Here is a 25,990-nt window from a genome sequence, read left to right as displayed (position 1 = left end):
CAGGTGAAATAACCACTGCCAACATGAAGTGGGTGAGTCCCGAGTTAAACTCTTCTCGACTTGCGAGCAACTGAAGCAGCTGCTGGTAAGAATAAAGGCTACAAGTGGTATGACTGGATGGCAAATGAATCAGAGAATTGCTATGGCCATGTCCGCGAGCAACTGACCATAAACAAACAACCAAACAAAAAAGCAAAACATGACGAGCGAATCAAATCGCTTCCTGTGTGAACGCCCCTTAAGACATTGTTTACTTTAATCTGCATGCAAGAAACTGATTCTGGAAGACAAAACCAAACCAACATTATGTATTAAAGTCCCACTCGCCATTTGTAAGATTTTGAAACTTTGGCCATCTGGAAGCATATTTTTCACAAGCCCTTTTTTAGCAAACAAATAACGTTTGTTACAGATCATATAGTAAAAGAATAACTAAAACCACACATTTTCCCAAGCAAAGAATACAACATAGTGCGACTGTTTTTATTTGGTGGGAAAATTATTTCTGTATCACCTAAAAAAACCCAAAAACCTCCTTACCGCTTTTAAGCTGTTTGCACTGGGCTTGTGCTGTTTCAGTTTATTCATATTCCTGAAGGTTGCATTCTGTATACCAAGTGAGATCTGACCTCTTGAGCAGCAAAGAAACCCTCTCCCTTGATGGAGTTATCATCTAAGCTTTGTTAAAAGTCAGGGCAGTCTCAGGGAAACCAAGCACTGAATGCAGAGAGTGTATTAAACAGTTCTCTGACTGGGAAAGCCAGAGCCTCAGTAATGGTTTGTGTTAGGTTGTTATTTAAAAATTCTAATGAAATAACATGTGTGCCATGCCTCTCAATAGCCAACTTGCACTTATCCACCCACATGTGGTGAATTTATTAAAAAAAAAAAAGTATTGGCAGAAATCCCATAATCACATCATCACTGTCAGAATTTAATCATCCATTTAGTGACAGAAGGAGGATTTATAGAGACATTTTTAAACTATGGATTCTTAAGGTAGTTTCCCAACAAACACACATTGGTAAAAGAGTATCGTTTTGCCACACGTATGAGGTAAATGTACTGGGAAAGGGGAAAACAGAGTAAGCAGTGCCTCGCTATCCTTGGAGCCAGTTTAAGAAATGCCTGTGTTCCCTCAGCAGACTGTAGAGGTGAACTAAAGGTGGAAATGAACTGGGAGAGGTCATTATTCCTGGCTCGAGTCTTAGCGATCCATCTCCTCTATGGACACCTACAGTAGTAACCGCTCCAACTCCACTACTGTTATCTAAATTTGCCCTCTCTCCTCCTCCTCCCTAACCTGTCCCATTCCAGCTCCTCCACAAACACCCTCACAGACAAATATACTGGTTCGGCTACAACAAGCAATACCGGCATTAACGCTCACACTAACATTTTTCCCATCACATCTCAAGATATCACACGTTTGAGCATTTGGGCTTGTTAATATTTATACAGCTCACATTTCCATACTTGTCATGCAGGCAGATGCAGAGCATATGGCTTGTTGTCTGTAAGTGAATGATTGAATAATCAGTTTATAACCTTTAGTGGCTCATTCTCCAGGTGTGTCATTCAAGCCTGGAGCGGATATATACTGTGAAAAAAGGGAAATGAATAAATTACATCTGATAGATAGTTATAGTGCATGTGGAAAAGCAGAAGAGCTCATAATGACTTCTCCGTAGAAGTCTTGCACTTTGCTGTGGAATATTTTTTTTCTCTCCCCGTTCTTTATTTTCACACCCCTTTCCACCCCCACACTCTTCTGTACACTCTATTTCTGACACAACAGCGATGAGTAATGAATGGTTTTGCTTTGCAGTGGTTCTTAACAAGTGAGAGGATTGTATACAGTGTGTTCTGTCTATTGGGCTAATTAGTGTTTTGCTGGCACACCCAGGCAGAAACATCACACTCAGTGGCTACTCCTACATTGCTGCTCTAACCAGGTCTTCAGCCAGTAATGTTTGCTAGTGGGAGAAGAAGTGACAGTGGAGGCGCACCGAAGCTGCACTCTTATTTGAAAGCTGGGTGGTTTAAAGGACGTAGGCCACCTGGGTAGTCATTCAAAATAGAGCTATGCCTCACTGAGAGCAAAACTAATGGTGCACCGAGGGGCTACAGCTCCATTTATTAAGTTTTGATTTTAGACATTCAGGCTAAGGTCGTGGAGTTACATGTAAAATAAAATAACGCAACATATCAATGCATTTAGCAGCTATAAAACACTGTAAAGGTTTACCTTATGAACTCCATGAGATCTCAATATGTCAGTCTTGTTTAGCGCTCATGTCTGCTGACCCCAAGTGGTCGTGCTAAAAAAACAAATTATGTTGGATGCATGGATGAGTGGATGGATGGATAGATGTTTCAATGATGGATGGATAAGTGGGTGGTTGGATGGATGGATGGATGTACAAAAGCAGAAATTAAACATCAGGTATGTTCCTTCCTGGAGAACTGCATCTTTAGTGGAGACTTCACGTGTTGAGTAGATTCTCACCGATTCTGTGAAGAATACTGCTGTCTGTTTTATCACATCAAATTCCACTCATTATTCTTTAGCTGCTTATCTTACTCTATCAAAATTAGGGGCTGTAGCCTATCTGAGGGGAGTACACCCTTCAGTCCCTCCTTGTGATGAGACTCCATCTTCAAAGCTCATGAACCTTTCCAATATAAAACAAGGTGTAACTTTTCTTGACTTTATTAAAGCTTTTCATGAGTAAAACTGCAGAAAAGCATAAACCCATACTAACATTACTGTGACTCCACTTTGTGTAAAGCCCTAACACTGACAGGAATGCAAAAGGATATAGAGTCACTCCATACCAAAATCAGTTATTTGGCTTCAGTTAAATTTGACCAAACTTAAAATGTCATTGTACCAACATTTAAAACACAATAACTGAGAATACTCACGGACAGTTTCCAAGGCAACAACATAAACCCATCATCCATAGCAGAACAAGCTAGTCACACCATGTGCTCTGCCATGCCCCACTACCACTGACTGCACTTTCTTAATGCCATAAGGTGGCACTGTGGTTCACGAAACTTCTCAAACATTTGCATGCTTTGATACCAAGAGCAGCTCAGCATGAGCTCATCCTCCAGTGTTTACCAGTGCAACAAACTTTTGGTTCTCAATGTCTAATACTCTGCCCCAAACAACTTATTGCGTAAAAAACCTTCCATGAACTCTTTATTTTTCAGTAATAATGGGAACAAACGTTAGTATACAAACCTAGCTTTTTGTGTTTGCATCTTCATGTGACATTATCACGGTGTGGTTTATAAATACGTTTTCTGCGATTTTCATTTAAAAATGAAATAAAGGGTTCTGGTATAATTCATCTGATTGAACAGGTAACCCATGTACTTTAAAGCAGTTGCTGAGGCCTTGGTTCAAATCTGCTCCAAGGCCATTTACTGCATGCCTTTGGCCTGCTTTACCGTCTTCTCTCCTCTATCTGTCTTAAGTAAAGGCTAAAAAATACATTAAATTAATCAAAAACTGACCAATTCACCATTTCATTTGTTCCATGCAAATTTCTACAAGCTAAATTTCTTGAACAAATTTGTCTTTCCAGTGGAATAACCCAGCATTTTATATTTGCACGAGATTTGCAAACTTCAGATGATCCCACCTCTGAAATAATTTAGTCTAGTCCGTGCACAAGAAGTCAATGGACTTTTATTGGCTTCAATGTCTTTAATTTTCTTAATCGATCCGTATTATTTGTGTAAATACAATTCAGTATGTTGATCTGTGAATATCGATGTGATTTTTCTTTGTTAACCTCATGCTTTAGACTTTGTCCCTTCTCGTTCATCTTAAATCTTCCTTTCTTCAAGCCAAAGTCACTTGTTTGTAACATTTTCCCCCCAATCGTCCATCTTTCTTCTTTCTTGTCCGTCCTTGCCTCTCGGTGATGATGTATTAGATATATTTTGGAACACTAGTGACTGCCCTCCTGGATGTGCACCTGCTCTCCTTCTCACTCATCTGTCTTTCTCCTCTTTGTCTTACCATCTCTCATTTACCTGTCCCCCTCCATTCCTAGTTCTACGTGCCCCCCCCACCCTACACTCACTTTCCCTCTCTCGCTCACTCTCTCACTGTGTGTCACTTGGCTGTCTTCAGCCAGACAGGCTTTTTCTTTATGGCAGCTGACATGTGGCAATTTCCTTTCGTTAATGACAAGAAATGTGCCAATTACCTCTCCGGATGTTTTACTGCCAATCAGACGCTAACGAGCTGTGAGCATGAGCATTTGGATGTGTGTGTATAACTTTGTGTATCTGTGTTTATGTCTTTTGAATCTGTTGGCATGAAAGAAACCTGAACAAGTTCAATGTGACATGAAGTTTTCTGCACATATGCAATTAGTATACAGACTGTGTAGCTTAGTTCCTTTAAAGACTGGTACTAGATTAGATCATACAGAAGTATGCCGTGCTGTGATTGGGATTCTGTTCAGTTCAGGTTTATCTATATAACGCCAATTCACAACAGTAGTTGCCTCAAGGCACTGTATTATTGTAAGGTAAAGAACCTATAATGATACAGAGAAATCTCCAACAATCAGATGACACCCTATGAGCAAGAACTTGTCACCAGTGGGAAGGAAAAGAGGGACACAGGACAAAAGATGCACTGTTGAGCTGAGCCAGAGATTAATAATAACTAATGATATACATATAAACAAACACATAGTAAGTGAAAAAAGGTGAGTGAAGGAGAAACACCCAGTGCATGATGAGAAGCCCCCAGCAGCCTACGCCTATTGTAACATAACTGAGGAAGGATTCAGGGTCACCTGATACGCCACACTTATTACACCACATATGCATAAACAGACAGTCTGCAAAGAAGAGTCTGTAAAAACACTTCCACCTGAAAAAGCACAGGTCATGCTAAAAGTATTCTTTCACGACATATACAACTTACACACAATATTACACAATACACACTATACATATACATACACAATATTACCGTTTTTGATGCTTGCATGTTGCACTTTGAATTTTACAAAATTTATGTGTGTGTGTGTGTGTGTGTGTGTGTGTGTGTGTGTGTGTGTGTGTGTGTGTGTGTGTGTGTGTGTGTGACTGTGTGTGTGTATGAATTTCAGTGGCCCTAATCTTCTTCTGCAACATGTAGCTTTACCTGTTCAAAGTACGTTTCAAATTAACGGAGCATATGTGATATTGTACAAAGAAACCCTATCACATGAAGGAACATGCCAAAAAATAATGGTTTCATCCTTTAAATGTGCAAATTTGCTGCTTTTACTTTTAAGAAGTTTGATAATAAAACCTGCTTAAGCTACCTGTCAGCAGCAAACCTCAATTAAAAAAAAACCAAAAAACCAACAACATTAAACATGCATTTTCAGCCAAGTCTAAAACTTTTGTGATCGTTTCGAATGTCCGGAGCATTATCAGTTGCCTGACAAAGAAACCATCAGTCACAGCCCTGTAGCCAAACAACCTTTTATAAATGAGTCCTAAATATAGTCAGTACAAAATAATCGGTGAACCATTGCTCAGTTTAGCTCTCTCACACGTTTCCCCCTTTTGACATGAGTTTCTACCACTTTATATTTCTTGTCACTCTGTCTCCCTCCCACCCCTCCATCTGCACTGAAAAGCGCTTTTGTTCAATTTTTAATTACCTTCTCATATAAAAGTGCTCTTGACATCTGAACACAGCAAATTTGAAGAGGCAGCCTCTGTGATTGGTGCAAAATTGGATAACCACCTCTTTGTATCAACTGTCAATCTCTATTCTAAGAAGAGACCTTTCACTTTTTAATTCCCTGTGCCCAACACACACTGATGCAGGCACCAAAAGAGAAAATATTTATGTCAAAAACAACAACAACAACAACGAAAAAAAAACCAGCCATTGTTTCTCCTGTTTGCATCATTAGATTGTTTGCTTTTGGTATTGCTTGTGTGTGGGAACAAAAGACAAAAAGTGGCAATCAGATCACTGTCAAATCTTTGTTCTCTGAACATAGGGGTCCTTCTTTCTGGTAGTGCTCGAAATGTTTTATTCATTATTAAAGACTGAGGGTGACACACACATGTACAGAAAATGTATGGGACCCGTACTCAGTAACTCTCCTGATGCCTGCACTTAAATTAGTCAGTTCTACATATATAAATATACGTAGAATTCTATACATATGTATAGAATATAAACCTTCTTGTTATATTTTTACAGTTACAGTTTGTTATTGCCTTCTTTGTAGTGAAATCGTGGTAATGTACACAGCATATGTGACTTAGTTGTGTCGGTATAAAATAAGAGAAACTTTGTAGAAGATGTCTGACTGACACCTGAGCTGCTGTCAAAATAATTTAAAGAAGACAGCTCAATAGCAGGAAACAACTAACTATAAACACTCACCAGCCACTTGATTAGGTACACCTTGCTAGTACCAGATTGGACCCCTTTTTACCCTCAATCTGTCCTAATTCTTGCACAGTTCCTGCAGATTCAGCAGCTGTACATCCATGATGTAAATCTGCTGTTCTACCACATTGCAAAGGTGATCTATTGGATTGAGATCTGGTGATTGTAAAGGACATTTGAATAGAGTGAACACATGAATGGATCTGAATGACATGATGTGTTACTCTGCGTGTGTGCGTGTGTATATCTATATGTAAACTCTGTTTTTATTAATGATCTAGACAGAAGTCTAATGAACTAGGTTAACATAAAACATTTCTTTTTGCATGAGTTCCTTGCAGAAATTATTATTTTTTAAATAATGATGTATCTGTGAATGATCTATCTCCTATATATTGCAATATACAGTCTGTCATGCTGCACTTTGTTCTCAAGGGAGAGAAATGTTTAGTTATATTTAATAGACGGCAAGTGATGGAACTGCGTCCCTCGTGGCTCTGTGAGATTGATTCGACTGATACGTGTTTATAGAGGAAGAAATTCATAAGCACCAAATGAACAGTGAATATACATTAAGCTTACAGTGGTTCACTGAAATGCTCAGTTGATATTGTGTTTTAAACCCCGTCTTTTTTCCGATGTAAGTGTGTGATGGGGATAAGTGCCTGTTGATGTGTTGTATGCAACAATTTGGGACTTGTTTACTGAGAATTAACTGTGAAAGGAAGTATTTAAAGTCTGTATTTTAAGATAAGATAAACTTTACATAGCAAAAACTAGAAAAAGAAAGAGCAGGTAGTCTTGCTGAGGTGCGATGCCGGTGATGCTGATATCCCAGTGCATGTCATAGTGGGTCTGTATTCTCTTTTGAGAAACTCCTAACAATGCCGGTCTTACAACAATGGCCAGTGTATTCTACGTTTTCACAGCACAAAATGCTGTTTCTGTGTTGTTGCCTAAGAAATTCAAAAACAACAGTGACTGTTTTGTCTTGGCCAGTCTCATATCAGGTTATTGCCCTACTTTTTGCGATATTCTATCTCTCATGAGAAAGCCCCTTTATAAACATCCTGCTTATCTTTCTCTGTAGTCCTCCTTGGTGTCTTATCTCTTATCAGGCCCTGTTACTCATGGGCTATCACAATGCACAGGAAGTTAGCTGTTTGCCAGGCCTCTTCATCACTGGACAGTTTCTTTGAAGAAAACCAGAGAACCAGGAAATATTTTGAATCAAACTGGCTGCGGACTGTGAGGCGGCACATGTTTTTCTTTTCTCTCTTCTTGAAGAGAGAAAAGGGATCTCGGTGAATTACAGCAAATAAAGCCTCCAAATGATCTTCTGTTCCGCGATAGTGCCTGGAGTGCAATATCAGTTTCATTTGGAAAAATGAAACTCAAAAGAAAAGGTCAGAGAGCTTCTCAGCCTGAGGAATTCTGGAGAGTTTTCTTGTCTCTGTTGTCTGACAGCTTTAAGCTTTGTTCTAGGGGGAGAATAAAAAGAGCATGATAGCTATTGACTTTTTGTAGCAGGACCTCAGAGTAAACATAGTAATCCTGGCACTCACAGTTATTTGAGAGGTTAGACAGAAACTACACAAAAACCATCACTGTTTAAACACTTCACTTTGATTTTTGGTACAATTTAATGAGGTCAAACTGTCTTATATCTCCTTTCACATCCTCCTTTTTTTTTAAAAAAAAAATGCATTTCTGTTGCCTCCAAGCTCGCAGTTTTCTTTCTCACTTTCACATTCCTGATTTCCTTTGTTTGGTTTTTTTTGTAGGTGGAGTGGCTTAAGAACGAGGAGGTTATCGACCCTGCAGACGACAGAAACTTCTACATCACCATCGACCACAACCTCATTATTAAACAGGCTCGCCTCTCTGACACGGCCAACTACACCTGTGTGGCAAAGAACATTGTGGCGAAAAGACGCAGCACAACTGCCACAGTTATTGTCTATGGTAACCTACAGTCTTACCTTTCTACACGTTAATACAATTCGATTCAAAGTAGTTTACATGTGTCTGACCAGCTCATTGTTCTTACCAACCACACGGCTGATTAGTAAAGTGAGACACTGGTGTTGAGGAAACTTCCTTTATGAAGTTCAGCTCGGCTCAAAGTAAAAACAAATTTCAAAGTCACTCTGCATACTTTAAATCTCCCCCTCTCTCTCTCCTGCAGCGTGTAACATTCACTCATTTTGTTCCTGCCAGAAGGTGTGCAAGGAATGGAAGATTTGTTTTTTTTTCTCTTTTTTGATCTGCAGAGGTGCTGATGTGGCTGAGCTGTACTTAAAGAGACCCCTGCTGTGGTTTCACGCAGCCTCGCGCACTGTCTCTCTAACATCAGCTAACATGACTGTTATTGCACAGCACGGTTCTGACGTTAAACTTCAACAGCTGCTGGAGCCTACTTAAGACAGAACAAATGACACGTGAAGCAAATGTTCCTTTGAACCTCAGACATTGTTCTTTTTTTCTGTAGAAATGACTACTGGCTTGATAGCTCATTTAACTGAGGCCAGCAGAGTTCATCCTGTGCTTGATAGAACTTTTCATGGCTTTGCCAATTTAACTCTAAAAGGGAATAATAAAACAACTGCCCTCTTTCAGGTGCAGAAGTGCTTACAGATTTTATTCACTTTGCACGAACAGTGTAATGCATATTTCTAAATGAAGGTGGCGTATAAATACAGATGTGCATATAGTGCACATACCATAAAGGTGACCAGATGTCTGATACCATTATCAGAGTTTAGCTTCAAAGCCAGAATTTTCTCATCCTGTTCCCTTATCTCTTCCCTGGACTTACTGCATGGTTAGTATTATAATAGGAAGGCAGTGAGACAAGTGTCTCCTCAAGAATTTCATGTTACTAGCAGAGTATATTAGAGCCAAGTGTCAAAAAAGCACTTTGATGTCAGCCTGTCCTTTTCCTTTCCAAAGAGGACTACACAAGCATTCGTGTATACCCTGATTTCCTAAAAAGGCTGGGACTCTGTCTTAAGTGTGAAAGAGATTGCACTGACCTATAAATCAGTTAAACACTATATTCATCTAAAAGAAAAAGCTGAACATGTCAAAATATTGGATAGGCCAACAAAAAACAGTTGTTTAATGCTGCTAAAAAGAGAATCAGGACCCCCTGGAGTAACCTCTTACAATCTGTTCAGTTAATCTGCAGTGTTTCAGTTTGGGGATTGTATCATTTGTTGTATATACTGTAATATCATTAAAGGATTCAGAGAATTTGGATAAATCTCAGCACACCAGGGTAAAGTCTGCAAATTGTTATCGAATGGCTGTGTCCTTTGGCTGCTCATGTGGCACCAGATATGATTCTGTAGTGGAAAAGTGGAAAACACAGCTTGAGTTCAGAAACACTTCTGAAAACCTCTGCAAATAAAAACAAATGGTATAAAAATAAGATCCAGAAACGCTGCAGATTTCTCTCTGCCTCATCCTGTGGGCGATGAGCTGAAGGTGAGAAGGATGGTGGTCTTGTGGCCGGTGCACAGCTTAAGAGTATCAGTATCAGAAATGGTATGGGGGGAACATTAGTGCACATGGTATATGTGACCTGCATTGTTGATGCTAAACAGTATGTACATGTTTTGGATATGGGTCTGTAGTAAGTCTGTAGTCCAGGTGCTAAACTGGCCTGCCTTTGGTTCAGACCTGTTGGAAACATTTGTTTCAATGTGAAACAAAAATAGTTTTGCAAATCTTTTGCATTTTACACAGTCGTTCAGCTGTTTTGGAAATAAGTCTCTTTTGGAAAGGGGAAGCATAAGTTGACAGTGCTATTGTACAATATTACTGTACATGAAAGTATACACATTTCCCTGCAAAGAAGTGTGAGAAAACCTAGAGAATAAGGGCTATGCCTAATACTAGTGATATATAAATTAGAAGGAAAGGGAGCATGTTTATATCCCAGAGGTTTCCAGCAAAATCCCAGACAAAGATACTAGAAACAGTAAGTTGATAAGAAGAAAATGGCAGGGAGAGAAGAAGAAAAGAGGCGCGAAAGACAGAAGATAGAGCCTTTAATCATGGAGGAGACAAAGCAGACAGTAAATAAATGTGGGTCTTCCCCCAGAGTCCAATATTTTGGGCTTCACTCATAAGCATGTCACATTTGAAGGTCTGAGACTCCAAGGGGCCTGGTTCCACCATCTGAAATGCCACAGACTTGTTCTCAGCCACAAGCCCTGATGTCACTCCGTGCTGGATTTAGTCGCTGACAGAGATGGATGAGAGAGGGAAGAGAGGCATTAGAGGGAATCAGTGAATGGAAAATGCAGCAGTCTGACCAGAATTTACTGTCTGTCTGCAGTGCAAAGTAATTGCCCGATAGTTTAAGGTCAAAATGCAAAACAAAATGAACAATATTGGTACATTATATAGTAGGCAAATCACTTGAACCTCTGAGCTGGGCTTTCTTAGACAGTCAAATTAATGAGCTGGTCACTGAAAACAAACATGCAGAGTTTTTAATTTCATGGGTTTAGTTCTTTCACTCTAATTCACACACATTTGTGTTTTATTTTATTATTCAATTTAACAGTTTCACAGACCATAATCAAGTTATACTTAACATGTTTTACCACCGTGTGTTTCCAGTGAATGGTGGATGGTCGACATGGACAGAGTGGTCAGTGTGTAACAGCCGCTGTGGCCGTGGTTACCAGAAACGCACACGGAGCTGTACTAACCCAGCGCCACTCAATGGCGGTGCCATCTGTGAAGGGCAAGGCATCCAGAAGCTACCGTGTAATCCTCTCTGCCCAGGTATTAAAATGATAACACGCCCATGTGTACGTGGGCGTGTTGAGTTCAGGTGCACATAAACGAAATGCATTCAATTTGATGCGACTCTGTACGTTTGCACAAATTCCGCCCAGTTCGTGCGTCCACCGCACCCACTCCACCTGCTCGCGCGCTAAATTCATCTTCATCTTCTCATTTGTCATCTCGTTCGCTCGACCCTCATCTGTCCTGTCTATTATGTGATAGTGGATGGCCTGTGGACAGAGTGGAGTAAGTGGTCCACCTGTGGGACAGAGTGCACCCACTGGAGGAGGAGAGAATGCAGCGACCCAGCACCCAAAAACGGGGGAAAGGACTGTGAGGGCATGGTGCTCCAGTCTAAGAACTGCACCGATGGGCTGTGCATGCAGAGTGAGTACCCGATTAATCCTCTGCGACTGTCTGACCTGCCAACAAAAGAAATCTCTTCACCCTTTGACCGGGACTTTCACTGTGCTCTTTCATCACTGCGCGCTGTGTTTCACATCCTCACATAACACGCTCACCCTGTCCTCACCCAGTCTGTTTCACTTCGCTCATACATAAACAATAAGACAAGCCGAAACGCCTCTCTGTCCTCTGCACTTGATCTGTTTCTCTTTATTTTTATGTACACAACAGACAAAAGCGTTTTTGATCAAAGCAACATAAAATCAAAAACCACCACACATCTTCCTGTGTCAGTTCTATTGCAAGCATAAGTACACGTTTAAAAAAAAAAAGTACTTGGCCGCAAGAGGAAGCAATCTAACTAATTATCCTTGTCATAAGCTAAGAATTTGGGAGGTATATTTGAAAATAATAAGTCATTATGCACTAATTACACAAAGGGGAGGGGGCACAACGACTAAACTGCTTTGATTACTACCTTTACTGAAAAACTCTGGATTCCTGCGTCCAACGATAGGAAACACAAGGCCACAAAGTAGCACGTGTTTGGACTCGCCCTCTTTTCCGAGCTGGCCTTTATGTTCACTGTAAAGTGAACAAATACATATCATTTGGTATTACAATAAATTAAAAAAAAAACACAAAAGACATCCAGATGCACCAGCATTTTTTTTTTCTTTGCTTTTACTTTGTCTTTCAAGTAGCAAACTAAAGCCAGTTTGTGGTGCAGCCAGATATTTTTCTGCAGGCAGAGAATTGTTTTCTTCTCCTCTTTGTTCCAGTGAAGTTAAAAACAGCCACGCACTCCAGTGAAGCCAACAATCCTGCTTCCTCTGCCTTATAACACATTCACAGATTAGAATCGAGCCGCAGTTGCTTTGATGCACGTTTGTGTGTATGTGTTTGCATGCGTGCCGCAGTATTATGTTGTTACAGGGTGAAACACCTACATCCTAAAACATCAAAACTAAACCAAAAGTGCTAGTAGTGATTCTGTGCCTTTAATAAAAAGAGAGAGTCTGTGAAAGGGAGAGAGCATCGCAGAGTAAGTGAATTAAACTCTGTGTCTAGTTGCATAAAATTCCTATTTAATAAACATCTCTGTAGGTGTAGGACCCAATCGCTGTCACAAATGCCTCTGTCGTGTGTATAACCTATTACAGATGGTGATGTGACACTAATAATATAAGAGCAGCTCAGCTGCTAGATGTATAAAATTTGAGACAGCTAGCGACTGCTGTGTGCAGCAGATCTGAGTTTTTGCTGCACCATAAGGTTGTAAACTGCTACCTGTTGATGTGGTGTAGCGTAGGTTACATCTTCAGATGCAGATGGCTGGTGGATCTGTATGCCTCTGAAGTAGATGCCTGCCGTCACACGCATGTTCTATATGTGCTAAGGACGGTGTTCAGGAAACGTTTTAACATCAGAGAGAGGTTGCATTAGCTCATTACGAGAGGGAGCACATATGTAAACGGCATATAGAAGCACGAGAGAGAGAGAGAAAAAAAATCAATAAGAAGGCCGTGACAGATGTGCTGTTATTTGTCTCTCTTCGTCTTGTTTTATTTCCCTCTGCAACACAACATATGTTCACCCCACACTTCCCTGCCCTTCTGTACACCCTTTGCAACTCAGCCTACACCAAAAGCATTAGTTCTTGGTAGATTGATGGCTAGTTTTCAGAGAATATAAAGCCATAATGATATAGATTTAGGATCATTTCAGAGATTGATTTTCTTTCTTTTCTTTTTTTTGGGGAAGCTAAAAGGGTGAAGCCACTTATGTCAATGCTAATGACCATTTCCACAAGCATTTAGGAGAACGGCCCATTATCTGAAAGCTCATGTTATGGCAAATATGATTGGGAATGGAAGTTGTGTGCAATCTGAACTCACCTTGGACCGCTGGTCTGCTCCCTCTAGTGCAGGGCCGTGATCTGAGCAAACACGTGTCTGTGGATTCCATTGCAGCTTGATCTTATTTTCTGTTGTTTGAATTTATTTAAATCATTTCAATTGCAGTCCATCACCAAAATCCACCGAAGGAATTTGATAGACCAGACCTTGAAATAGAACGTGGTGCTCAGCTCCATCACTGCCTCCTGCAGAAATACAACTGACTCGCATCAAAAAGAGTTGTTATAATTAACTTTGCAGCTTGTTTATCACATTTAGACTGTCAGGGAGTTTTCTGGGTGGGAGGGGTTGGATTTAACAAAGTTATGTGTCTTTAAATTGATCTAGAAAGGTTGCACTCTGCGTGTTTAGAGAGAAGTTCCCAACTCTTACACATGTAGAGTTTTCACTGTTCACTTAGCCTGACCTGTCTAAATCTCTTTTTTGCACTCTCCCTGTGGTCTGCAGCTCTTGATACTGATGTTGTTTTTCAAGCCTTTGGTAACCCTGCTCTCTGACATGACATTTTCTCTGACATATTGATCTAGAGAGAGGGGAACACCAACTCCAGCAAGGGGACACGCTTCATTGCTATCGAACACCAGAGGCAGGACAGCCGTGACTCCTAAGCTTCAGTTCAGACTCTTAAGTTTCAGTTCAGCCTCCAAACACCATAAAGTTATATCCTCTGTGTTTTATATGCGGTTTCAAAGATTAGTTAAAATGTCAATAAATATTATTTGTCATGTAATTAGCAATTTCATTAAACATAGAAGAGTAAGGAGCCTTTAAATAACGTGACAAATGACTTTCTCTTCCCCAAATGACAGTGTATTTCCCAGAGATTGGAAATCTGTCACATTCAAAGGAGTAATTGTTAAAACACAGACAATGATTTCCTGTACTATGCTTCCCTCTTCCTCTCCCAGCTCTGTGTTGCCAATAAAGAATAAACTTCGGCGATCTGACGTTTCCTTATGAGCCCACCCACTGAAGCATGCCTTTATGTCGGCTGTGCTGTAGACTCGGTTGGGCTGAATAGAAACTCCACAGGATGGGTTCAAATGGGCCATCAGTTAGACTGAATGCAACAGCCGACCTCCCCCTGCTCCGTCCCGGCATCCCGGTTGCCTGATTACATGTACACACCAATCCCATCTATCAGGCCATTGATTTTCCTGTCAGTCCACTTGTCTGCCTGTGGCTCTCTCCCTTTTCCAATAAGGACTTCATTGTTTGTATAGTTGTTTATGGATGTCCCAGGGAGACTGAATATTATGTGTGCTTGTGCACTATTCCTGGCTCTGTCTTTCTAGCCTGCTTTGCACTTCATTTCAGTAAAAAACCTGGCCACAACAAAAAACAACCAAGACCCCAGTTTGGGCCAAAAAACACACACACACACACATACACACATAAAAAACAACAACCTATCTTAGCTGAAGATTTTTCTAATCTCTCAATCGCATGTCTTCAACTTTCCACATCACTGTCCTTCAGCCCTTTTCCACTTCCTGCTTCCCTAACATAATCATTCCTTTTATCTCGCGCACTACCCTCTCCATCCACCTTCCAGTGACAGATGAAAGGCTGTAGGTTCTGCCGACTCGGCTGGAGCCCACACTTTATCAGCCCCACCATCCCCCTCACCTGCCAGCATCAGTCCTGCTGCTGCTAAGGCACTAAGCCCAGTTGATGGATCGCGCCACTCTCTTACAGAACCTCCATGTTTCCCCTGCTCTCCTCATCCATCTCCATACACAGATATAGAGAGGAGGGGCCAAATCAAGAAAGATCGCTTCCCCGTGCCATCACTCCTACTCATGAGTTTGTTGCTGTCTCATTTGTTGAGTTTGTTTTTCTGTTGGAAATTTGATTTTCATCATCCCTCTCCTCCCCCCCACCCTCATCTTTCTCTCTTCCCTCCCCTTCTCCATACCTCTCGCTCTACTATCCATATCCGCTTCTCTCTTCAAGGTTCCTTATATCAGAAGTCCTCTGAGGCAAAAGACAAGAGTGATATTGGAAATTCATGTGAGTTATTGTTTTGTTTTGTTTTTTCCCCCCATTTAGTTCTTTTTTCATTATTTCTGCATTCTTGTCACGTCTGCCTTTGTTTTGTTTTTTTTTAAGGCATCTTTAATGCTTTAATGTGCACGACCTGAATTTGCAGTCTTACATACAGATTTTCCTTTTTAGCAAAAAGCAACATTTCAGAAATAGCCATTTTGCACTAAAAGCATAAAACAAAACACAACAACGTGTCCATAAGTAAAATGAAAAACAATGTTTGCGAATGTTCTTCTGTGTCCACCAGCGAGTTATTGTTGCTCTTCTGTTTTTTACTTCATAACCACCTCAGGATATGATCCGTTTTGATCGCCCTAACCCTTTCCTCGTAATGTGTCTGTGCTAGCAGGCTGCTTGTTTACAGCCACGCTACTATTCTCGAAGTAAGAGCTGACCCTGCTCTTTACCCTGCCGAACTTTGCCTCACCAGCAGCTCATGCACTGTGTCAAGCAGACATTTTAACCTACCAGATAGTAAAGCTTTCGGAAATGAACATTGTTTATTGATCAGTTACCAGGCAAGAGCATAAACTCAAAATAATATTTGCTGTGACCTCCATTTGCTTTAAAATATCACCAGTTCTCATAGAAATATCCTCAGTATGTGTGTGTGCATATCATATATATATATATATATATATATATATTTCAAAATTCTCAGCTAGAAGAATTTTTGTAGGTTGTTCTTGCACAGTTCTTCTGTGGATTTCGGCTGCTTTAAGATTTTTGTCTCTTCATGTATAATTTAGGGCTGACTCAATGTTCTGGTCGGAGTGAGGGGCGAGGCTCTGTAAGACTGTTGCTTCTTGGTTTTAAAGGTCTTTGTAAATCTGTCTGTTTTTGGGTTGTTGTTAGTTTAAATGTGACCTTTTCAAAGAGCCCATTTGTTGGTATGTGCTATGGTTAAGAATTTGCACATCTATGCTGATTTTCTTTGGGGGGTGGGGGTATTATTTTCCATCTCTCACCCATCCCTTTGTAAATTTTTGCAACCTCGCTGAGAATGAAGTGTTCAAATAATCCCTTTCAGTTTCATTTCTTGTACTTTCCAACAATGGCTCATGTTCAAAGCGATGTATTAATCTAAGTGATACGTTTTAATGCGTACACTTAGCAGGTTGCTGCCTTTATCATCAAAGCATGAATAGAAGATTATTCGACTGAGGGGATATATGTTAAATAACTGCGGGGAAGCTTGGCAGAGGGAACGCAGTGAAATTACATTTTCAAACTTTCATCACTGACTCCCTGCTCTGTTTTCTGTTTGTGTCTGTGCTAGAAGAAGGATTAGAGGATGTATCTTTAATGCGATGTCTCACTCCAGGCTGAAAAGTCATGGCTGGGACATGCATGTCCTTCCTCACAGAAAACATCTATGGGAGCACTACAATATTAATACCCTTTTTCCCCACTTAAATTGTAGTCTTTCAATAAAAATTACAGAAATGATCTTTAATTGAAATGGAGGTCACTCTAAATATTATTCAATAGGGATTCATCAAGAAATTAAATGTAATATGATTTAAATAAGTGTTGAATAGTGGACTTATTTAATTACATTGAAATCCTTTTTATGGAATAAAAATCAAACCATAAGTTACTGGAAATGAAGCCAGAAAGGAAGTATGTGATTAAAATGACACAACGCGTGACTTTCACTTGTCACGAAAGCACTCTGCTCTTGGTTTCCTTTCGCTCCGCTCCTTTATCCTCCTTTGTGCGCGAGAACACAAGAGACACAGACTGAGTGCCTTCTGTATCCCTGAGACACAAATGCTCGGCCATCATGCACGTCTTCAAAGCGCCCTGTATGGATTTATGGGTGACACTGCCATCTACTGGTGCAGATATTGTGCAATTTCAACACACACATCATCTCAAAAATTGTTGTGTCTGCCCGATCACAACACCTTTTTGTTCTCCTGTTGATAAGAGTGTGTTTGTAAGCATTTGCTTTGGCGTTTGTCTTTCTTTGGACAATGACTTCACTTGTGCAATGTCCATGCATGTGTTGAACAATACGTGCATACATGCTCATACATGCCTTTTTGACATTTCGTGTCCTCCACATAAGAGCTTCACCCCCATTTGTCAACTTGGTGACAGTGAAGGACATTCCTTATCAAACACCAAAGAGAGTTCAGACTGTCAGTAGGCATCCATTAAAAGGTTTGATCTTTAATGAGAGCCCGTCTGAGTCTGTATTTCTAAAAGGCACATATATCCATGCCAGGCCTACTAATCACTGAGGCTTCTCCAGCTGGATAGTGGACAGAAAGTCTCTGGGAGGGAGACGGAGATGAAAGACAATTTGAGAAATGTGAGCCATGTCTAGATCTTATCTGCAGTGTGTAAGAACAAAAACAGAGACAGACTCTGAACTTCAGCACAGAGCATGGTAATTTGAAGATGAAAACATCGACATCTCTGTCTTCAGAACTTTTGATCTTGGTTCTGAGCAGAAATCTTTGTGTCACTGGACCGCGGTGGAACAGCCTTCTTTATTAATTGTGCTGTTTAAATGAATTTTTGTCACCATTTACTTTATTATATGGTTATTACATTGTTATTTTATCAAGGTCTTGCACATGACACAGTGCAGTATGTATTATTTCAAGAATTCTGAGGCCATTTTTAACATTCGCATACAAGATAGTGAACAGATGTTGGCGTGCCTTTTAGTGTGTCGCACATGTCCAAGCAAACAGTGAAAAAAGGCCAGATGATGTGTGTCAAACTAAGTTGCCTGCATCATTATCTCGCCTCAGTTTTAACAATCAAGAGAGCCTCGTGTTTTTTTTCATGAACTGTGTTTCCCACAGCAGGTCAGCATTAATCAAAAAAGACTGGAGCTATACTTCGTGCATTTATTTCTCAGTAGATAGTTATTAATATCCGGCTCAATCGTAAACCAGGATATTACCCTGCTGATAATGGCTTCATCACAAGTCCTGCATACTGAGAGAAAAAGGCTTTATGTCATAAATGGAAGCATTACGAGATCTTAAAAGACTATTTTTTTTTTCTGTCTGTGTTTTTTGTCTTTCGTCCCCAAACTCCTTCTCCAGTGGCCCCCACTACTGATGATGTAGCTCTTTATGTGGGTATTGTGATAGCAGTGATCATGTGCCTGGTTATCTCCGTCGTCGTGGCACTCTTCATCTACAGGAAGAACCACCGGGACTTCAGCTCTGACATCATTGATTCCTCTGCCCTCAACGGAGGGTTCCAGCCGGTCAGCATTAAGACCGCTCGCAAAGGTGAGTTATACGAGAGAGGCGTGTGTGAGTGTTTGAGCGTTGGTTTTTCTATATATCAAAATGTAACTGCATCTCAAATCGGTACATAAATAGATTAAACTTTCTTCTGTGTGAAAGGTAAGTGCACCTTTGCTGTCCTAGAGTTGCCCCCTTTAATCCAAGGAACTTTTAGATCCGTAACTGTGTCACTGGCTTAAAAATGTTACCATTTTTTCCAAGTAAAAATCCCTTCAGTTGCAAGATATTTGAAGAAAAGGCCATTTGAATGGGATTCTATAGCCCTCCATTTGTTCTTTTTGAGCCCATTATTAGTGGATTTCCTTTTGTCGCTAGTATAATTATCCTGTTAGTTTCAGCTTTTGGGCAAATTGTCTCACAATATCTTCATTTGCTCTTTGATATCATGAAGAATTAATTGTTAAATCAGTCACTGCAAGCTGCCCGGTCCCAGATGCAGCTAACCCTAATCCATTACATTTGGTGAGCTGTTTTTGGTCTGCGCCAAACATTTTTATGTATTCTGACCAAACAGTTCTGCCCTCGATTTGCCTGTCTACATCACATTATTCCAAGACGTCTGGTTCGTACCTGTATGTTCACTGGCCAGCTGTGATTTTGCTCTAATGTTCTTTTTGGACAACTTTTCAACTTTTTCCTGGAACGCCTCTCATGCACGTCAGATTTTAAGATTTTTTGGTTGTATATTCAAGCACTTGCATCCCAACAGTTGCAAAATAAACCCACAAATCATGGGATCAAGTTTTCAAGCATTCCTTGATGACTTCTTTTTTGCATCAGACAGTCTGCTTTTGCTGTGGCAGCTGTTCCCACACATGGAAATAGCTATTATTTTACCAAGAAGTGTAATAAATTTAACAAATGAGGCAAAACTTAAATGCACAAAGTTTTGAAAGAACCTAATGTGCCAAATGTTTCCTCAAAACCTGCCCAAAAACCGTGTTAAAAACTGAATATTTTGTTTCCATAAAATTAAGATACAGAAAGTGGCTCCGTGTATTGTTGAAGCTTAAGCACAATTCAATCCTCTTATAGTAAAGGTGTTGCTACTTAATGGTACAGACTCAGTTCAGCAGATTAAAAGAAATGTAATACTCGACCTTAGACACACCTGTGTTGTCAGGCATATGGAATGACTTTCATTAGTGCTGGCATTAATAATAGCTTCATTATCTTCAAAACATTACCTTAACCCACTGAGACACGTCTGACTCTGGAGGCACGTGCGTCAGCCGTGGTGAAACTATTAAAATGCTTGCTGTTGTGATGGGAGGCCACATTATGCCCAGTCATTAAAGCACAATAAGGCCAGTCTCTGTGTAATTAGATTTGGACTGTTGATGCAGGACTTAAAGTAAGTTACATGCATGAGGACAGGTCACTGTGAACTGGCCAAAAAGACAGCAGGGAGAGAGACAGAAATATGTAACTGTGTTGTAAATGATTAGTGTGAGCTTTTGGAAAGAGGAAATAAATAAATAAATAAAAGCAGAAGAGATAAAAATACAATGAAGAGACTAGAGACGAAGCTTTTTAATGTGGGACAATTCAAAAAGATAAACACCATCGAACAACAACCCTTGTTAAAGGTGCTGCTTCTGTCACCGCTCTTATAAAGTAAAGGATAATTTGAAGCCAAGCCTATTTAAAACAGCTCCCGAGCAGAAGGCACTTTGGTTAAAGAATCTACCAATATTCAAGCTTTTTCATTTATTTATTATTTTCTAAAAGAAATCCAAACTCTGAAACTGTATAATGAAGCTGAATTTATATGAATAACATTATATTTAAATCATTTTACTTTCTGTTGATTATATATCCTTAACATTATCCTTCACCTTTACAGATATAGTTAATATATTAAGTATTATAATATAGATCGATGTTACTGTGGGGTTATTCATATTTCATATGTTTGAACCACCTGATCATGACAGAAACAATTGGTGGTGATTTAAAAAACAGTGGTGTTGGAGGAATCATATAAGCTGATCCACTTTACTTCCACCTTATCTCTGTCTTTCCTAAAGTAGCCTACTAAAAGCTGTAATTTATGTTCTATATACTGTATGAAGCATGCATAAAGCACATCACACACAATTTGCTGTGAAGAAGATAATTCATGGGTGGAAATGTCACATCCACCACAGTGCTCAGTGCAAACAAGGGTTAAATTGGAATTTGTAATGTTGGGGGGGGGGGGTCTCTTATTTCAGTGTTGCCATCGGTGCGCGTGCTGTGTGCAGGAGCAACAGTGACAGGGGAAATATCCCTACATGCAAAGAAAAATTAGCGTGATTGATCTAATTTGACAGAGTATGTGAACTATAACAAGGTCTGATCTCCGCTGACAGCTCTCTGCTCTGAAATGTGGCAGTGTGTAACAAATTCTCATGTCTCTGTGTCAAATACACAGTAGGAAAGATGGTGTAGGAACTGGTGTTTGAATAGAAGAACCAGTTAAGGGAATCATTGAGATTTTGCGTTTTATGGTGCTAGACACAGGCATTAATGATGTGCTAGGAGATGATTGTGTTAGCTTTAATTACCAAGAAGTGGTGCAATTTGAGTTTCTGTGATATTTTGCTCAAATCTTGTTTGCTGGTCATGACATTTTGACTTGAGCTTAAGCCTGCAAGCCACGTTAATGCGACACTTAGCTGAGATTATCCCTTGTTAAGTAGGTCTCAGTTTCATCCTGCAGTCCGTGGCACCTGTGCAATCTAATTAACAAAAGAGGGGGGAGGGGGGTTATCTGAAACCTGGTTTTGGGGGAAACCTGAGGAAAATATACAGTTTTATATGAATGAGAGCTGAAGCATATTTTGTTTAATTTCCTAATACAGATTGTGAAAATATGGGCCATACATTCTTGGAGATGGATGTTGCAAAACATGCCCTCCAGTGACACACTAGTACTTGCACTACTTCTAGTTTATTACTGGAACAACTTTTCTGACTCTCATTAACATTTGCATCATTTAGAAACTTGTGAGGGGGTGGAGACAGTGGAGAAGCTGGAGGACAGAGAGGCCCCCACTGACCCTCGCTCCACCCACTCAGTCCAGCTATTGAACATTTATCCTACTGGGTAAACCGAACATTCACGATGCCATCTGTTACTCATAAATCACAGCTGCACCTATAACTTCTCTGACTGAGTAATGTTTCTTGGTGGTGAAGTGGACCTCCCTAATGAGTAAAAAACAAAAAAGCCGTGCTCCAGTCTCACTGATTGCTGCCAGCAGTTCATTTCCTCATGGATATATAGGCTTCAAGTTAGTTTCTTCCTGATTCCTTTCCCAATACATGTGTTAAGACATTTATTCTGCTTTACCCATGTTGTTTTCTTTCCTTTTCAGCTGATCTCCTATCAGCACCCCCTGACCTGACCTCAGCAGCTGCCATGTACCGCGGCCCAGTTTACGCTCTCCATGACGTGGGTGACAAAATACCCATGACCAATTCTCCTCTGCTTGACCCGCTCCCTAACTTGAAGATTAAGGTGTACAATTCTTCAGGCTTAGTGACTCCACAGGATGACCTAGGAGGAGAATTTTCCTCTAAACTGTCACCTAAGCTGCCGCACTGCCTACTGGACAACGGTGACAACACAATGGGCCGGCGCACACAGACCCAGACGTTGCTCCGCACCAGGGATCCATCATGCACTGCTCTGGGCTCGTTCAGCTCCCAGGGAGGACAGCTTATTGTGCCCAACTCAGGTACTATACTAGCCAAAGATAGGTAGTGATTTTCCATATTTATATATTTTTATTTTATAGGTGATTCAGTTGGATATCAAGAAAAAATGTTGCATATTTCAAAGTATGCAGGAATGTAAAAAAGAAATAGTTTAAAAAATGAATAAACGAGCTTAGGTTCATGAAAAGCAGCATCTGCTACTTCCAGCAGATTCTATCAGTGTTCGTCTTAAAACTCATTAGCTGTCTTTTGTGAGTTATGATTGGAGCCACGTTTTTCATTCACTCAGTGGCACATCAGCATTTAGTAATAGCACCTCCACTTGTGTGGATGTGCATGTGTGAATGTCTATATGTGTGCACATACTGAAAGGAAACTCCTCTCATTGTATAGCCTGATAGGAAATGAAATATACCATCAGCTTTTCTCATCGTGTCCTTAAATCTCTACTCTTGTTTCACTTAATAATGTGCTGGTGATGATGATCTCGGCCCACGTTTCCCTTAAAGATCCCATTTTAAAAAAACATTAAAAGAAACTTCAAACACAAAACTTGCTGGTGTCTCCACTGGATTTCTGCCAGTCTCATAGTGATGACAAGACTCCGGGAAGTCACTATGTCTGACCAGGAAATGATCTGGCACATAATACCCTCCTCATAAAAGTGCAAGTTTACATTATTTATTTTGATTAGTGAACATTAGAGGTTGTGGTAGAGCCAGGCTGGCCGTCTCCTCCTGTCTTTATGCTGGGAAAAGTTTACTGGCTGCAGATTTTCTTTGATTTAGATTTAGTTAACATGTTTGATAGTGATATCAATCTTGCCATCAACTCTCTGCAAGAAAATACATTTCAGAAAGTTGCTACCTCCACCAAGGAGGTTATGTTTTTGGTAGGGTTTGCATGCATGCGTGTCATTCTGTCTGAATTCTGATAAAACTTTGCAGGAGTGTATAGTGGGGTCAACTTAGCAATCCATTCAAATTTGGCTTACGTGTGCCAAGGTCTTCAAAGTCAACTTCATGATTTATTGGTTCAAAATTGACAGAAAGCCTTTTAACTATAAACTGATTCTTACAAATCCGGTGTGTACTGTCAACCTCTAGAAAGATTTCAAATATTATGGCATATTTGACCTCTGACCTCTCCTTCAAGGTCAATAGACTGATTTGAAAGGTCAAAGTGATAATAATGCTATATAGAGCTATTTAAAACTATGTTCCTTACCACCATGGTTGGTATTGACATCGTATAAGCATATAGCGAATGATATATGGGGATTCTAAATATCACGTTATAGTTTGCATCCAAACTTCATATGACATGTGACCTCTGCCCTCACTTTTTCAAATTGACCCCAAAATGTGTGACATCTTTAAAGAAAGTATTGTCAAGAGAAAGAGAATGAATTCAAATTCAAATTCAAATTTTATTTGTCACGTACACAGTCATACACAGTACGATATGCAGTGAAATGCTTAGACAACTGCTCGTGACCTAAAGAAAAAAAAAGGAAAAGGCTATGAATAAGATAGGAAATAAATATGAAAAATTAAAAAGGGTAAATTTAACTAGGAAAGAATAAAATATAAAAAGAATTAAGGTTAAAAATGAAATAACTGTACAACACAAATTAGAATGAAGGGTAAATTTAACTGGGAAAGAATAAGATAAAATATATAAATTAAAGTTGAAAATAAAATAACTGTACAACAAAATACACAATACACAGTATGGAACTATATAAGAATGTATGCCTCGGTGAAGGTTTATGCTCCCTGAGTGCTTCCTGTTTAGAGATTGCTTTTACTCAAAGCTTAGCTTCATTTCAGTTGTTAATAGAAGCTCGTTTTCTCCCCTGGAAAAAAGACTTGCCACCCATAAGTCAAATTTTCAGTTTATTATCTCTAGATTTCAAGTTGGGTATCTCAAAATTGTGACTTTCTGACTTAAGCAAGAAGCAAGAGGAAAAAAACCTCAAAATTGGATTTTAATGGCAAATTTTATTTTATTTTTTTCTGGGGCTCAAACAAGCTTCCAAACTTGTTACACTTGCTCTCGCTGTCAGTGCAATATGAAGATTTCAGTATGTGAGAGCTTAAATATAAAGAGCTCTTCAGTAAAGTGAAAAATACAAAACCATTGCAGCTCTCAGTAGACACGGCAGTTCAAATCAACCATAAATGTTAACTTAAGAATTGTTAATCTTTGCAAACCCCAAGCAAACCTCTCAGTAAAAATAAAAGAATTCTTTTTAAAGCATGTGCAGTATCATTCAATACTTTGCTGTCTGTAGCAGTATATCCCTGATGATCTGCGACTTTGAAATAAGCTAAGCCATGTGCAGCCCATCAGCATATTGACTGCACGTAGTATGACAAGAGTTGATGGATACCCAAGGTGTGTGCACCAGAAGTGCTGGAGGTGTCCCGTTTCAGGCAGCTTACATTAGCCATGCTGTCCTCACTTCAAACACATGCAGACTGTTTGTAACGCGCCGCAGATGCATGCTGACAGGCAGAAGCAAACTAGCAGTGACATTAAAGGATACGCAGACTTCTCACATTTCTTAAATTTCTCTCTTTTTTTTCATTTTGATAACTGTAAAATGTTCTCAGCCGTTGGCTGCGCTCAGCCACCTCATCATGTTACATAGGAATAGGGAGAGGAAAGAGCACATTTGATATTTGATCTGTTTGTGAGTCTGGGTAATGAAATATTTTGTGGTGCTGTCACTGTGGCTGTTTGGTATTTTGCATCTTAAAATGCATTTCTCATCTCTTTGAAGCTTTGCTGTGAGGCAGAGTAGCAGCGCGCGAGACGTTCCCTTGGCAGAGTTGTGATTGCCTCGCTAGCTAGCTGGAGAAGCTGTCTGTCACCTTTTGAAAAGTTCAGTACAAGGACATGGGAAATCAATGAGCTATCTGAGATCCCTCCCCCACCACCACTCCAGAGAGAAGCCATGTGTGTGTTTGTGTGTGCGTATGCATGATGGAAATTGGGGGTTAGGCTTCTAAAAAACGCACACGCGCGTATCGGATAGGACATCTTATCGAATAAATCTGAGATGGAAAAATGTAAATCGCGCCTGCTGCAGCAATATGCCAAGGCTGTGACGAGCAAAGAGATCATTGATTTTTAGAAATGAAATTCCACATCATTTCCTGATACCATAAAAGAAGGTGGTAAAATTACATAGTTGCTGTGTGTGGGACTGAACGGCAGTGCAATTATTATTGTGTTTATCCAGGAAAAATATTCATTTGAATAAAATGAAAAAAAAAATCGATTCATATCTCTGTAGTTGTGCAGCACTGCATGAAGACACACTAGTTAAATGTAAAATTATAATTTACCTTTCTATATTTGGAGTAGCCAGGATTCACCAGCCTGTT

General features: G+C 39.9%; 1 protein-coding gene across 3 annotated transcripts in view; it reads left to right on the top strand.

Annotated features, from left to right (window-relative positions):
* The window catches only part of unc5cb (unc-5 netrin receptor Cb), a 125,871-nt gene that overhangs the window by 87,560 nt on the left and 12,321 nt on the right, over positions 1-25,990 (top strand). Inside the window, exons 5-10 of one of the 3 annotated variants that reach the window (XM_086300740.1) lie at positions 8,221-8,401; positions 11,069-11,236; positions 11,462-11,626; positions 15,520-15,576; positions 18,681-18,872; positions 22,253-22,615. In XM_086300740.1, coding sequence (XP_086156866.1) covers positions 8,221-8,401; positions 11,069-11,236; positions 11,462-11,626; positions 15,520-15,576; positions 18,681-18,872; positions 22,253-22,615 — 1,126 coding nt within the window. The remainder of the gene's footprint in view (positions 1-8,220; positions 8,402-11,068; positions 11,237-11,461; positions 11,627-15,519; positions 15,577-18,680; positions 18,873-22,252; positions 22,616-25,990) is intronic. The other 2 variants (XM_086300741.1, XM_086300742.1) reach the window with 2 other exon arrangements.

Source organism: Aulonocara sp. 'chitande type north' Nkhata Bay, linkage group LG7, assembly GCF_057382095.1.
Source record: "Aulonocara sp. 'chitande type north' Nkhata Bay isolate Kocher_YH1m ecotype deep benthic linkage group LG7, A_spYH_male_GT1.1, whole genome shotgun sequence".
NCBI classification, from domain to species: Eukaryota; Metazoa; Chordata; class Actinopteri; order Cichliformes; family Cichlidae; genus Aulonocara; species Aulonocara sp. 'chitande type north' Nkhata Bay.
This window is presented reverse-complemented; position numbering and strand designations above follow the sequence as displayed.